Here is a 16,930-nt window from a genome sequence, read left to right on the forward strand (position 1 = left end):
TGTTCAAGTTTTAGTTTATCGAAAATTTTCTTCTTGCCAAGGCAACTTTTTAACCTGCTGTTCAGATGGTATAAAATAGTCTCTTGCAGTAAAATTTTAGTCGAAAAACTGGTGCAGTTTATGACTAAATATTGGCAACGCTGGATTGTACCATATCCTGCTAACTTTGCACGTTAAATCGTTGTCCAAATATGGAATTGAACTCCAATGAGTTATTACAAAATCCATCTTTTTTCGTAAAAATATAGGGTAAGGGGCGTATCACACTTAGTTCCCACATGTTTCGATTTGCAGAAAAGCGCATTTCAAACGATGCAATTATTTTGCGAAAAAAAAGACGCCCAAAAATACTTAGAAAATCAGATGCTGTGAAAAAAAAACAGTCTTGTAGAATATGAGATTCAATACATTTATCGTTGAACTTCCACCGAAGAAGTTGTAATTTACAATTGAAATATCTGCCTTTCATTTGATTCCTGAAAACATTTTTTCACATGCATTTGAAAAATTCAGCGCTTGCGCATTTGCGTTTTTCTATGTAAGAGCCGGACAAAATTGTCCGCAATCCAAAAAGTCGTTGCAGGTCTTCAGCAAAACATAGTATAGGGGAACTAGGCTTAAGCTCCTTAACCATTAATTCAAGACATCTTTATTCTTGTGTGTCTATCGCTACCATTCCTCTTAATAAAAGATTCCCGCTCCATTGTTTACGAGAATTTATTTTTTAAAAATACTTACAACATGGAAAGGTTATTTATTTAAGTTCCTATTGAATAGGAATTGTCAACAAACGCCCGGATTGACCAATGAATTTTGAGCGAATCATGGATTTTTCTTAAGATGGAGGATAACATATGTAACTTAAATTATAAATATGACTTCTAAGCGGTACGGGAGGTATGAAAACGTCTCCCTGATTGACACCTGTTTCACAAGCTGAGCATGCGTTTTGATAGTCTCAAATTTGGTGAATGAGAATGGTTTGGCTCTTTATAAACATTTTGTTCCTCTCGATTGATCACAATCGTGGCACTACAAATTGTCCTTTCTCTACACCTCCATCTTGACCGCCCGTCAGCATAACTTTGATGCAGGTTGTAAAGATAGCCACAGTAAGACAATACTTCTTTATTTTTCTGTGATGTCATGAATTGCAACGAGGCTTTAAATCTTTCCCTAAAAGAAAGAACATTGTTTTAAAATAACAGATTCATTCCGCACTAGGGCCTTCAAGACCAATTCTACTCCCCCCCCCCCGCCTTCGGTCCAAATTTGACTAAAACCTAATTCGAATATAACCAATACATTCATATAAGCACTAGGAGCTGCAACAAGTCTTCTACATTTCCCTTGAAAAGGCTAAATTACCGTGATTCTTTAATGGCATTAAAGATAATATAGCGAGGTCTTTAGTGCCTCTCGTAAGGGGAGGACACAACATTTGTAAAGAGTAAAATAGCTAATTCCATAGTTAATTAAATAGTTAATTGTTAAATAGATCGAATATATTAAATAAAATATTGAATATTACATAAATAGTTAAAAATGTTTAAACTATTTATAGTCATAATCATTAAATGTTATTTATTATTAAAACGTAAATTATCATTACGTTTTGTTAAAAGTGATTAAAAGTAAAATATTAATATAGAAGTGATTTATTAAATGTTATAACTATTAATAAAATATTAAAACAAAGCGAACTGTAACTTTTTAAAATAGAACGGTTAATTAAAATAGTATAATTCCATAGCTATAGTTAATTCTATAAATATTTCAGACATATCTCTGTGGGAGGATTGGCCCTCTATGTTCTCATGGGTACGTTTTACAGCAAGTTATTTCGACAGTCCCCCGAAAGGAACTGCAATATGGTTTTAGATGAAAGGGCTTAAAAAAATCCATGGTGGGGCCTTTCAAAGATTTAAATCAAATACAGAGATTATTAATAAAAAAGAAAAAAACATTAAAGTTTCGATATCTATATTTTAAATACCTCATTTTATGTCAAGAAGTGTTAGCAGGCTAAATGCAGCAGCGTTTTGAGTTTTTGGGTATTTTTCGCAAAAAACAAGTGTTCGATTGGCCTTTCATTTTCTCAAAAAGGAACAAATGAACCCCACTTGTTTATTTTCAAACGTTGGTCTAAATAACAGCGTCAAATGTTGTTTAAAAATTGGTCAATTTTGAAGAAAAAAATCGGTCAAATGTTGGCTATGTCAAAATAACAGCATCAACTCAAGTAAGGCATATATAATGTCAGTAGGCCTACTGAAATAATTAAATTCAAAGCTTCTATGGGGAAATTTTTAGTTCATGATGTAAAACAGACACGATAACTAATAGTACAGGAATAATAAGGTTTGACCAGGAACAAATTAATAAAGTAATGCTTTCTTCACTATCCTATAAAAATCGCTGAACAACATATCCAAAATCACCATCTCTAACTCATTGCAAAATTTGCTTTTTTCGCCGTTTTTATTTATTAATTTATTTTTTTTTGAAAAAAAAAAATGAAATATCACAAAACTGGTGTTTGATATGTCTTTCTGTATCAGATTTAATAGCTGAAACGATATCTGATGTTAGTTTTTCCGAAATGTAAAAATAATAAATAATAAATACTCTGTTTTTGAACAAAATTGAACAAATTTTAACGTTTAAGGTAAAAAAAAAACAAGCGTTGGATAGAAGTTTCTAGATCAGTTTTGAGTTGACAAACTAGGTTTTCTGAGATACTTCAAGATCTTTTTAATACCCATCCTCACCACCCTTCCCTCAAAACCTTGCTCTTTGCAGGCATTTAAGATCAAAATCCATTCACCTTCATCACCATAAAAACGACATGGTAAAAATTATTTGTAATAAAACGTAAGAAAATTGCACATCTGACTGATCAAAGGAACCAAAATCACAGGGAAAATTAAATCACTTGCATAAAGCTAATCCTCAGAAAATTCATCTTCTTGACACTTCGCGTTGTTGCACAAAACTCCTCTACATAATAGACAAGCTATGGTGCATTCCTGGCCATTTTTCTTGCAGGAGTATCTCCCATTGTTACAACAATAAGCTTGGCAAAAACACTTCACTGTCTTTAGAGGATGAGGAAGAGCAGGGGGGAGATCCGTCATTTTCAGCTCTATGACTTGGTTGCCTTGACGATTCCTTCCCCAGCTTGGGGGTCAACCATATTTCCTGGCCAAATCGGAACCTGTGTGTAGACTCGGAGCGAATGATACTTCGCTCCCATCATAGTCGGAGGCAGCCCTTGTGGGTGCACGAATGAGGTGGCAGTATTAACTTTCCTCTGGAAAACTTGGTTCCTGGCAGTGTCAAGACTTGGCAGATCCTGGCAGTTGTGGAGTATCAGCAAAGCTTTCTTTCGAGCCGCAGCTATCTCATCTTGAAATGCAGATCATAGGCAGCGCGATAGCGCTGCCTAAGTAAAGAATGAAGTGGGCACAATGTGTTTATGGTTGTTGTTTTTTTCTCCATACCTGGGCACTTCGTATCGAAGGAGTTGTCGTAGAAACTTCGAAAATGGCTCATTCGATTGGAAATTGGAGTGGCTAGTGCCCTTTTTAATAGTCGACAGTGATTGGAGGGCAACTAGCCCCCCCCCCGCCCGCCCATCATTCCCCCAAACACATCCAATCAAAATTTGAGATAGCCATTTTCTTCAGCGTAGTTGATTTCCAGATAGAAAATATGTTTTTGAGGAGGACACTCCCCCACAACCCTCAGGGCAAAGGTTTTAGGTTATTCCCTGGGGGCATATCAAGTTTTTATAGAAGGTGTTGTCGTAGAAACTTCAAAACAGGCTCATTCGATTGGAAATTCAAAGGGCTAGTACCCTTTTTAATAGTCGAAAGTGATTTGAGTGCAACTAGCCCTCCCCATGCCCTTCATTCCCCCAAACACATCCAATCAAAATTTTGAGATAGACAATTTTTTCAGCGTAGATCATCCCCGGATGGAAAATATGTTTTTGGAGGACACTCCCCCATATTCCTTACGGCAAGGGTTTTAAACTATGCCCTGGGGGTATATAAGGTTTTTAAAGAAGGCGTTGTCGTAGAAGCTTCAATAAAAGCTCATTCGATTTGAAATTCAAAGGGCTAGTGCCCTTTTTAATAGTCGAAAGTAATTGGAGGGCAATTAGCCCTCTCCCCCCCCCAACACCCATCATTCCCCTAAACGCCTCCAATACAAACTTTGATAAAGAAATTTTGTTCAGCGTAATTGATTTCTAGGTAAAAAGCATATTTTGAGGTAGACACTACGTCAAAACCCTCGGAGCAAGGATTTTAAGTTATACCCTGGGGACATATAAGGTTTTTATTGAAATCTTTGTCGTAGGAACCTGAGAAAGGGCTCATTCGATTTGACATTCAAAGGACTAGTACCCTTTTTAATAGTCGAAAGTGATTTGAGGGCAACTAACCCCCGTCTCACGCCCACCTTTTCCCCAAACACATCAAATCAAAATTTTTAAATAATCATTTTATTCAACGTAGTTGAAAGTTTTGGAAATTAGGTCTTTATGGATGAACCCCCCCCCCCCACAGTCCTCAGGGCAATGGTTGTAAGTTATGCCCTGGGGGCAAATGAGGCTTTTATTGAAAGCGTTGTCGTAGAAACTTCAAAAGGGCTCATTCAATTGGAAATTGAAAGGGCTAGTGCCTTTTTAATAGTTGAAAGTGATTGGATAGCGACTAACGCCCCTCTCACGCCCACCATTTTCCCAAACACATCCAATCAAAATTTTGAGATATCCATTTTGTTCAACGTAGTTGAAAGTTCTGGAAATTAGGTATTTTAGGATGATAACCCCCTCAGAGCCCTCAGTGCAAGGGTGTAAGTTATGCCCTGGGGTTATATAAGGTTTATATACAAAGTTGCTGTATATGATTTATAGAATAGATTTTAGTCTTCCTCAAATCCAATTTTTATATGTTTAAAAGCTAAGTGTTGCCTTAAGATTAAATCAAAATGCACTGTGATTATGCTAATTCCCAATAAGGCATCTCAACGGTATCCCAAGAACGACTGAGGGTATCATGTTCAAACTTTTGGGGATACTTCTGCTCTTAAAATTTAACCAAATCAAAGTAGCGCAAGTGTATCCAAGCTATCAAAGAAAGTAAACCTATTTTTTTGCGAATGGTATCAAGTTTTCCATTTCAGGTCAACTAGAGGAGGTATGAAACATAATTAAACAGTACTATTTGTGGCCAGATTTTTAAAAGGGTGTATGCTGTTAAAAATTGCTGAAAATTTTTCTCCAGCCTACAAACAGCAGGCCAAACTATAAAGTATTAAAAAAACAAAAAAAATTAAAGTATTCTTTTCTTTTTCCCTGAAAAGACTATGAAAATATAAAACGAACAGATATTAATTAAAAAAACTTTTCCCACAAAATAAGTTTTTCAAAGAAAAGTAAAGAACTCCATTAAACAAAAAATGAGCAAAACTAAAATCAAATAATCTACCAAGCGTGAAACTACCACAAATCAACATTGACAAATAAATGAAACCCAAAAAGAACAGAAATTACAAAAATTAACCGAGTCAAACTCAAAACGAGCAGAAATAAACATAAGTTGGGCGCAAAACCCCTATGCCTTCCCAAGGCCAAAACAAAATTTGCACTTTACTTAAAAATACAAATGAATTTGCATTGTCAGTTTAATATACATATACTGAAATTTAGTAATCAAAATGCTAATATTATTTGATTTATTAAAGTTATAAAAGTAAAAACATTTATATTTCTTCAGTAAAGTGCAAATTTTGTTGGATTTTTTCATTAATTATGTTGGATTTTTTCATTTTATTTGACGTTTATAAGAAAACTAACGTCAGAAACGGTTTCAGCTCTCAATTCTGATACAGATAGACGTATCAAACACTCATTTCGTGACACTTCATTTTTTCATGAAAAATACAAATTAATGTAACAAAAATAGCGAAAAAAACACAACAAATTTCGCAACAGGTTAGAGATAGAGATTTTGGATACATTGTTCAGCGCTTTTTTTCTGGCCCGGATGGTGAAGAAAGCATTACTTTATCAATTTGTTCCTGGTTCGGGCATTTTTTTCCGTATTATTACTGTACTATAAAGAGTGAGGATTAACCCCCTCCCCATAAAACACAGAAAACTCTATAAGGAGATGAGGGGGGTGTTTTTTTGCTTTCTATTTCAGGGGCAACATAGCGTTGCCTATAGCAAAGGTCATACACCTCCAATGTTTTATTTTTTTTCCCCCAGAGGCACTTCATATGGATGGGGTCGTCGTATAAACTTCAAAGGGGGCTCATTCAATTGGAAATAGAGAGTTCTAGTGCCCTTCATAAGAGTCAAAACTGATCGGAGGGGAACTAGCCCCCCCCCCATGCCTTTTTTCCCAAATACATCCGAAAAAACTTTGAGGTAGCCATTTTGTTAAAATCCTTCAAAGACCATATAACAAAAACACCGGGGTCGACACCAGCCCCCAGGACCCGGGGGCAGAGGTTGTAAGTTATGCCCTGGGGGCGAATATGGTTGTTATAGAAGTGATGCTCGTAAAGAGAGGATTCATTTGACTTGGAATTAAAAGTTCTAGTTCCCTTTTTTGGAGTCAAAAGAAATCGGAGGGCAATTAGCACCACCCACCTCACGCCCTTTTCCCCAATTGCATCAGATAAAAATTTTGAGATAGCCATTTTGTAAAAAAACAATTCAAAGGTCAGATAACAAAACTCAGATGTCAAAACAACCTCCCCCCCCCGAGCCCGGGGACAAGCGTTGTAATTTATCCTGGGGGCATAAAGGGTTCTTCTGGACGGGATGTTTGTATATACCTCAGAGACGGATAATTTGTTTGAAAAGTAATAGTACTTGTTCACTATTTAAGAGTCAAAAACAGATTGGAGGGCAACTAGCCCCCCCCCAAGCCCTTTTTTCCCAAATGCATCAGCTAAATCTTTTGCGATAGCTTTTTCTTAAAACAGGTAGAAGGTCAGATCACAAAAACTCTGGTGTTGACAAAACACCCCCGAGGCCCGGGGGAAGTCGTTCTAAGTTATGCCCTGGGGGCATATATGGCTCTTACGGAAGGGATGCTCGTATAAATTGCAGAGAGGGCTCACTTGATTGGAAATTGAAAGTTCTAGTTCACTTTTTAAGAATTAAAGAGATCCAAGGGCAACTAGCCCGCCCCACGCCCTGTTCTCTAAACCCATCCGATTAAAAATTTGAGAGAACCATTTTAAAAATTAATTAAAAGAAAAACTTTCCGAAAAATAAGGTTTTCAAAGAAAAGTAAAAGCCATTTTAAACTTAAGCTCAACAAATACAAATACCTGTTAAAATTCAAACTCAAAACAACCAGAAATTACTATTAAAGAGTAAATGAAACCCAAAACGAACAGAAATTAAATAAACAATCCCAGGAAAAAACATACAACAAGTAATAATATAAATGAATAAATAGATCTTAAAGCGAGTAATGGGTAGATTGAATATGAAAATCAAGCTTACAACGAATGAAAATATTTTGCTATTGAAGTATAATTGAAACTTAAAACGAACAGAAATTAAATAAACAATCAATGCAAACAAACTTACAATAGATATTAATGTAAATGAATAAATAAACCTTAAAAGGAGTGAAGATTAAATTGAACATGCAAATCAAGCTTGAAACGAACAAAAATCACTACAAACAAGATTTTGGGTATCGCCTCCTTCTCTCACTGTTAAAGTCTAAAACCTACTGCGTCATTTTAAAATGGCCTTTACTTTTCTTTTAAAAACTTATTTTTCGGATTTTTTTTTTTTTAATTAATATTTGTTCGTTTTTGATTACAAAAAGTTTCAAGTTTTTAAAAATTCCTTATTTCAAAATCAAACTTAAAAAAAATATAAATCAAATCTTCATCAAAGTACAAAAACTGGTATCAAAGTAACAAGATTAAAGTGAAAAAAGTTTGCCCCCTTTGAAATGAGCCCCCTTTGAAGTTTATACGACGACCCCTTATATATGAAGTACATCCGGGAAAAAAATAAATGGAGTGTGGGAGGAGGCTAGCTGCCCTCCGATCACTTTTTACTCTTAAAAAGTGAATTAAAACTTTTAATTTCCAATTAAATGAGCCCTCTATGAAGTTTATACGAGCATCCCTTCCATAACAACCATATATGCCCCCAGGGCATAACTTACAACGCCTACCTTCTGGCCCAGGAGGGCTGTGTCGACACCGGAGTTTTTGTTATCTGAAATTTGAACTATTTTTAACAAAATGTTTGCCTCAAAATTTTTATCTGATGCATTTAGGGCACTAGTTGCCCTCCATCTCTTTTAACTCTTAAAAAGTGAACGAGAAATTTCAATTTCAAATCATATGAACCCTCTCCGAAGTTTATACAATCTTCCCTTCAATAAGTACAATATATGCCCCTACAGCATTACTCACAACATCTGCCTCCGAGCCATGGAGGGTTGCGTCTACACAGGAGTTTTTCTTATCTGACCTTTGAATCATCTATAATGAAAAGACTGTTTAAACAATTTTATCGGATAGGCTTGGGGGAAAAAGGGTGTGTGTATGGGGGGGCTAGTTGCCCTCGGATATCTTTTGACTCTTAAAAAGTGAACTAGAACTTTCAATTACTAATCAAATGAGCCCTCTCTAAAGTTTATCAGAGCATGTCTTTCATAAGAACCATACATGCCCCCAGGACAACACTTACAACGCCTACCTCCTGGCCCCTGGGGGGTTGTGTTGACACTGGAGTTTTTTTTAGTCTAATTTTTTAACAATTTAAAAAAAAATCTGGCTATCTCAAAATTTGTAGCGGATAGATTTGGGCAAAAAAGGGCTTGGGGAGGGGGGGCTAGTTGCCCTTAAATCTCGACTCTTAAAAAGTGAACTACAACTTTCAATTTCCAATCAAATGAGCCCTTTTTGAAGTTTATACGAGCATGCCTTTCATAAGAACTATATATGCCCTTAGGGTATAACTTACAACACCTTCTCCCAGGCAAGGGGGGCTGCATTGACACCGGAATTTTTCTTATCCGGCCTTTGAACTATTTTTTTTTAACAAAATGTCTATCTTAAAATTTTCATAAGATGGGTTTGGAAAAAGAAGGCGTGGGGGGGCTAGTTTCCCTCGGATCTCTTTTGACTATTAAAAAGTAAACTTGAATTTTTAGTTTCCAATCACATGAGCCCTCTCCGAAGTTTATACGAGTATCCCTTCATAAAAACCATATATGCCCCAGGGCATAACTTACAACGCCTGCCCCCAGGCCCTGGGGGGAGTCGTGTCGACACCTGAGTTTTTGTTTTCTGACTTGTGAACAATTTTTAAGTTAATGGCTATCTAAAAAATTTTATCGGATGTATTCGGGAAAAAAGAGGCGTGGGGGGGGGGCTAGTTGCCCTCTAATCTCTTTTGAGTCTCAAAAACTGAACTAGAACTTTCAATTTCCAATCAAATTAGTCCTCTCTGAAGTTTTTACGAACATCCCTTCAATTAGAACCATATATTCACCCAGGGCATAACTTACAACGCGTGCCTTCGGGCCCTGGAGGGCTGTGTCGACCCCGGAGTTTTCGTTGTATGGTCTTTGAACTATTTAAAAAAAAAATGGCTATATCAAAGTTCTTATCAGATGGGTTCGAGAAAAATGGGCGTAGAGGGGGGTGCTAGGTGCCCTCCAATCTCCTCTTCCATATAACCATATATGCCCCCAGGGCATAACTTACCACGCCTGACCCCGGGCCCTGGGGGCTTGTGTTGACACAAAAGATTTTGTTATATTATCTTTGAACTATTTATAGCAAAATATCTATCTCAAAATTTTTATCGGATGCATTTGGGAAAAAGGGCGTGGGAGGGGAGGGGGCTGGTTACCCTCCAGTATCTTTTGATACTCAAAAAGTGAACTAGAACTTTCAATTTCCAATCAAATGACCCCTCTCTAAGGTTTATACAAGCATTCCTTCCATAAGAACCATATATGCCCCCAGGGCATAACTTATAACCCTTGCCCTGAAGATCTTGGGGGGGGAGTGTCATGCTCAAAGATATAATTTCCAGAACTTTCAACTACGTTGAACAAAATGGCTATCTCAAAATTTTGATTGGATGTTTTTGGGGAATTGATGGGCGTGGAAGGTGTGTTAGTTGCCTTCCAATCACTTTCAACTATTAAAAAGGGCACCGGCAATTTAAATTTCCAATCGAAAGAGCCCTTTTTGAAGCTTCTACGACAACACTCCACGTTGAACAAAATGGCTATCTCAAAATTTTGATTGGATGTGTTAGGGGAAGAGATGGGTGTGAGAGGGGGGTTAGTTACCCTCGAATCACTCCGACTATTAAAAAGGGCACTAGCCCTTTGAATTTCTAATAGAATCAGCCTTTTTTGAAGTTTCTACGATAAAGCTTTCTATAAAAAGCTTATATACCCCCAGGGTATAACTTACAACCCTTGCCCTGAGGGCTGTGGGGGAGTGTCCTCCTCAAAAACATAATTTCTATGTGGAAATCAACAACGTAGAACAAAATGGCTATCTAAAAATTTTGATTGGATGTGTTTGGGGAAATTGTGGGCATGGAAGGGGTGTTCGTTGCCTTCCAATCACTTTTGACCCTTAAAAAGGGCACTAGAACTATTGATTTCCAATCGAATGAGCCCCCTTTGAAGTTTTTACGACGACACCTTCCATATGAAGTGCCTCTGAAAAAATAAAAAAATAAAACATTGGAGCCGTATGGCCTTTACTATAGGCAACGCTATAGCGTTGCCTCTGAAATAGTTCAAGTATCAGATAACAAAAACTCCAGTATCCACTCAAACCCCCAGGGCCTAGAAGCAGGCGTTATAAGTTATACCCTGGGGGCATATATGGTTCTTATGGAAGGGATGCTCCTATAAACTTCAAAGAGGGCTCATTTGATTGGAAATTGAAAGTTGTAGTTCACTTTTTAAGAGTCAAGTGACTGCAGAGAAGCTAGTCCCCCCCCCCCGCCTTTTTTCCCAGAAATTCATCAGATGAAGTTTGAGATAACCATTTTATTAAAAATAGTTCAAGGGTGAGATAACACAATTTTCTGTGTCGACATAACCCCCAGGGCTAAGGCCATACGGCTCCAATTTTTTATTTTTATTAATTTTTTTTTTCCAGAGACACGTCATATTAAAGGGGTCGTCGCATAAACAAAGGAGCATCATTCGATTGGAAATCGAGAGTTCTAGTGGCCTTTTAAGAGTCAAAAGTGATCGGAGGGCAACTAGCCCCACCCACACCTTCTTTTTCCAAATGCGTACGAAAAAAAAAAATTTGATAGCCATTTTGTCAAATATAGTTCAAAGATCATATAACAAAAACTCCGGTGTCGGCACAAGCCCCCAGGGCCAGGGCCAGGCGTTGTAAGTTATGCCCTAGGGGCATATATGGTTCTTATGGAAGGAATGCTCGTATAAACTTCAGAGAGGGCTCATTTGATTGGAAATGGAAAGTTTTTATTCACTTAATAAGATTCAAAAGAGATTGGAGGGTGACCAGCCCCCCCATGCTATTTCTCCCAAGTGCATCCGATAAAAACTTTGAGACAATCATTTTTTTTTAACAATAGTTCAAAGATCATGTAATAAAAACTCTGGGGTCAACACAACCCCCCAGGGTCCAAGGGCAGGTGTTGTCAGTTATGCCCTGGGGGAGTATATGGTTCTTATGGAAGAGATGCTCGTAAAAACTTTAAAGAGGGCTCATTTGATTGAAAATGGAAAGTTCTAGTTCAGTTTTTGAGATTCAAAAGAGATTGGAGGGCAGCTAGCCCCCCCCCCATGCCCCTTTTTCCCTAAATGCATCCGATAAACATTTTGAGATAACCATTTTATTAAAACATAGTCCAAAAGTCAGATAACAAAAACTCAGGTGTCGAAACAACCCCTAAGGTCACGGGGGCAGGCGTTGTAAGCTAAGCCCTGGGGGCATATATGGTTCTTATGATAGGGATGCTCGTATAAACTTCAGAGAAGCCTCATTTGATTGGAAATTGAAAGTTCTAGTTCACTTTTTAAAAGTCAAGAGATCGAAGGGCAACTAGCCCCCCACCCCACATTCTTTTTTCCCCAAACCCATCCGCTACAAAGTTTGAGATAGCCATTTAAAAAAAAAAAATATTTAATAAATTAGATAATAAATGTCGACTATACCATCCAGGGCCTGGGGGTTCTTATGGAAGGAATGCTCGTATAAACTTCAGAGAGGGCTCATTTGATTGGAAATGGAAAGTTTTTATTCACTTAATAAGATTCAAAAGAGATTGGAGGGTGACCAGCCCCCCCATGCTATTTCTCCCAAGTGCATCCGATAAGAACTTTGAGATATCCTTTATTTTTAAAAATAGTTAAAAGACCATAGAACAAAAACTACGGGGTCAACACAGCCCCCCAGGGCCCGAAGGCAGGCGTTGTGGGTTATGTCTCGGAGGTGTATATGGTTTTAACGGAAAGGATGCTTATGCACACTTCAGACAGGGCCAATTGGATTGGAAATTGACTGTTCAAGTTCAGTTTTTGAGAGTGAAAAGAGATTTGAGGGTAACTAGCCCCCCCCATGCCCCTTTTTCCCTAAATGCATCCGATAAACATTTTGAGATAACCATTTTATTAAAACATAGTCCAAAAGTCAGATAACAAAAACTCAGGTGTCGAAACAACCCCTAAGGTCACGGGGGCAGGCGTTGTAAGCTAAGCCCTGGGGGCATATATGGTTCTTATGATAGGGATGCTCGTATAAACTTCAGAGAAGCCTCATTTGATTGGAAATTGAAAGTTCTAGTTCACTTTTTAAAAGTCAAGAGATCGAAGGGCAACTAGCCCCCCACCCCACATTCTTTTTTCCCCAAACCCATCCGCTACAAAGTTTGAGATAGCCATTTAAAAAAAAAAAATAGTTAATAAATTAGATAATAAATTTCGACTATACCATCCAGGGCCTGGGAGTAGGCACTGTGAGTGTTATCCTGGGGGCGTATATGGTTCTTATGAAAGGGATGCTCGTATAAACTTCAGAGAGTTCTCATTTGATTGGAAATTGAAAGTTGTAGTTCACTTTTTAAGAGTCAAAAGATATCTGAGGGCAACTAAACCCTCCACACATCCTTTTTTCCCCAAACCCATCCGACACAAATATTGAAAAAGACATTTTTTTAAAAATAGTTCAAAGGTCAGAAAAGAAAAAATCGTGCGTCGAGGCAACCCCAAACGGGCCGGGGCAGGCATACATAGCTTTTATGGAAAGGATGCTCGTATAAATTTCAAAGAAGGCTCATTTAATTGAAAATTAAAAGTTCTAGTTCAGTTTTTAAGAGTCAAAAGAGATTGGAGGGCAACTAGCACCCCATACCCCTTTTCCTTAAATGCATCTGATAAAAATTTTGAGATAGTCATTTTATTTAAAATAGTCCAACAGTCAGATAACAAAAACTCGTGCGTCGAAACAACCCCTCAGGTCACGGGGGCAGGCGCTGTAAGCTACGCCCTGTGGGCATCTATGGTACTTATGGAAGGGATGCTCGCATAAACTTCAGAGAAGGCTCATTTGATTGGAAATTGAATGTTCTAGTTCAGTTTTTAAGAATAAAGAGATCGAAGGGGAACTAGCCCCCCCCCACACACCCTCTTTCCCCAAACCAATCCACTACAAATTTTGAGATAGCCATTTCTAAAAAAAATAGTTAAAAAATTAGATAAGAAAAACTCCGGTGTTGACTCAACAACCCAGGGCCCGGGAGTAGGCGTTCTGAGTGATATCCTTGGGGCGTATACGGTTCTTATGAAAGGGATGCTCGTATAAATTTCAGAGAGTTCTAATTTGATTGGAAATTGAAAATTGTAGTTCACTTTTTAAGAGTCAATAGATATCCGAGGGCAACTAAACCCCCCACACACCCTTTTTCCCCAAATCCATTCGATACAAATTTTAAGATAGTCATTTCCTTAAAAATAGTTCAGAGGTCAGAAAAGAAAAACTCCTGCGTCGAGGCAACCCCACAGGGCCCCGGGCAAGCGTTGTAAGTAATGCTCTTGGGGCATATATGGTTCTTATGGAAGGGATGGTCGTATAAACTTTGGAGAGTGCTCATTGGCTCGTATAAACAATTGGCGAGGGCCTGGGAGCATATATAGTGCTTATGAAAGGGATACTCGCATAAACTTCAGAGAAGGCTCATTTAATTGGAAATTGCAAGTTCTAGTTCATTTTTTAAGAGTCAAGAGATCGAAGGACAAATAGCCCCCCACACCCTTTTTTCCCCTAACCATCCGCTACAAATTTTGAGATAGCCATTTCTTAAAAAAATAGTTAAAAAATTAGATAAGAAAAACCTACGGTGTCGACTCAACCACCCAGGGCAATGCTCTAAGTAATGCTCTTGGGGCATATATGGTTCATATGGAAGGGATGCTCGTATGGAAGGGATGCACTTTGGCAGGAGGGCTCATTTGATTGAAAATTGAAGGTTCTCGTTCACTTTTTAAGGGTAAAAAGAGATCAGAGGGCAACTAGCCCCCCCCCCCTTCCACGTCCTATTTTCCTAATACCCATCCGATAAGAACTTTGAGACAGCCATTTTTTTCAAAATGGTTCAAATGTTATAAAACGAAAACTCCAAGGTCGACATAATCCTTCAGGGCCCAGGGTGGGTGTTTTAGGTTATGCCTGGGGGGCATATATAGCTGTTATGGAAAGGATGCTCGTATAAATTTCAAAGAAGGCTCATTTGATTGGAAATTGAAATTTCTAGTTCAGTTTTTAAGAGTCAAAAGAGATCTGAGGGCAACTAACACCCCCCCCCCGCCCCTTTTCCCCCAAATGCATCCGATAAAAATTTTGAGATAGCCATTTTGTTAGGAATAGTTCAAAGGTTAGATAAGAACAACTCCGGTGTCAACACAACCCTCAGGGCCCGGGGCAGGCGTTGCAAGTTATGCCCTGGGGGCAAAAATGGTTGTTACAGAAGTGTTGCTCGTAAAGAGAGGGCTTATTTGATTGGGAATTAAAAGTTCTAGTTCTCTTTTTTAGATTCAAAAGAAATCGGAGAGCAATTAGCCCCCCCAACTCTCGCCCTTTTCCCCCAATTGCATCAGATAAAAATTTTGAGATAGCCATTTTGTAAAAAATAATTCAAAGGTCAGACAACAAAACTTCGATGTCAACACAACCCCCCCCAGGGGCCCGGGGGCAGTCATTGTAAGTTATGCCTTGGGGGCATATAAGGTTCTTACGGAAGGGATGTTCGTATATACTCCAAAGAGGGATCATTGGATTGGAAATTGAAAGTTCTAGTTCACTTTTTATAAGTCAAAAGTGATCGGAGGGCAGCTAGCCCCCCTCAACCCTTTTCCCCCAAATGCACCAGATAAAAATTTTGAAATAGAGATTTTATAAAAAATAGTTCAAAATTCAGATAACAAAACTCCGATGTCAACACCCCAGGCCCCGGGGGCAAGCGTTGTAAGTTATGCCCTGGGGGCAGGAAGAGATGCTCGTATAAGCTTCATAGAAAACTCATTTGATTGGAATTTCAAAGTTATAATTCACTTTTGAGAGTCAAAAGTAATCGGAGGGCAGCTACCCCCCCCCCCTCTTTCCCCCCAAATGCATCAGATAAAAATTTTGAGATAGCCATTTTGTTGAAAGTAGTTCAAGGGTCAGATAATAAAATTTCCTGCGTTGACACAACCCCCCAGGGCACGGGGGCAGGCGTTGTAAGTTATGCCCTAGGAGTATATATGGTTTTAATGGAGGGGGATAATCGAGCACACTTTAGAGAGGGCTCATTATTTGGAAAGTGAAAGTTCTAGTTCCCTTTTTAGGAGTCAAAAGAGATCGGAGGGTAACTAGCCCCCAGCTCCCTTTTCCCCCAAATGCTTTAGATAAAAATTTTGAGATATCCATTTTGTTAAAAATAGTTCAAGGGTGAGATAACAATACTTCCTGTGTCGACATAACCCCCCAGGGCCAAGGCCATACGGCTCCAATGTTTTATTATTTATTATTTGTCCAGAGAAACTTAATTTGGAAGGGGTCGTCTCATAAACTTCAAAGGGGCATCATTCGATTGGAAATCGAGAGTTCTAGTGCCCTTTTCAAGTGTCAAAATTGATCGGAGGGCAACTAACCCCCCCCCCCCCCGAGCCCTTCTTTTTCCAAATGCATACGATAAAAATTTTGAGATAACCATTTTGTTAAAAATAGTTCAAAGATCATATAACCAAAGTACCGGTGTCGGCACAAGCCCCCAGGGCCCTGGGGGAGGCGTTGTAAGTTATACCCTGGGGGAATATAGGGTTTTTACGGAAGGAATGCTCGTATAAACTTCAGAGAGGGCTCATTTGATTGGAAACTGATAGTTTTAGTTCACTTTTTAAGATTCAAAAGAGATAGGAGGATAACCAGCCCCCCCCCCCACGCTATTTTTCCCAAGTGTGTCCGATAAGAACTTTGAGATATTCATTATTTTTTTTTAAATAGTTCAAAAATCATATAACGAAATCTCCGGTGTCGATACAACCCCCCAGGGACCGAGGGCAGGCGTTGTAAGTTATGCCCTGGGGGAATATATGGTTCTTATGGAATGGATGCTTGTACAAACTTCAGAGAGGGCTCATTTGATTTGAAATTGAAAGTTCTAGTCCAGTTTTCGAGAGTCAAAAGAGATTGGAGGGCAACTAGACCCTCCCCATGCCTCGTTTTCCCTAAATGCAAATGATAAAAATTTTGAGATAGCCATTTTATTAAAAATAGTCCGAAAGCCAGATAACAAAAACTCAGGGGTCGACATAATCCTTCAGGGCCCAGGATAGGCGTTGTAAGTTATGCCTGGGGGGCATAGCCTATATACAGCTGTTAT

The 16,930-nt window shown here is 38.5% G+C and overlaps 1 protein-coding gene across 2 annotated transcripts in view; it reads right to left on the bottom strand.

Annotated features, from left to right (window-relative positions):
* Positions 1-701: 701 nt before the first annotated feature.
* Positions 702-16,930, bottom strand: part of LOC148952732 (uncharacterized) — a 112,581-nt gene continuing 96,352 nt past the window's right edge. For both annotated transcript variants that reach the window (XM_089087385.1, XM_089087384.1), the window contains exon 8: positions 702-1,176. In XM_089087385.1, coding sequence (XP_088943511.1) covers positions 930-1,176 — 247 coding nt within the window. In that variant the 3' untranslated portion in view covers positions 702-929. The remainder of the gene's footprint in view (positions 1,177-16,930) is intronic.

The sequence above is a fragment of the Artemia sp. Qi Xiang Cuo genome, chromosome 4 (genome assembly GCF_049724085.1).
Source record: "Artemia sp. Qi Xiang Cuo chromosome 4, ASM4972408v1, whole genome shotgun sequence".
NCBI classification, from domain to species: Eukaryota; Metazoa; Arthropoda; class Branchiopoda; order Anostraca; family Artemiidae; genus Artemia; species Artemia sp. Qi Xiang Cuo.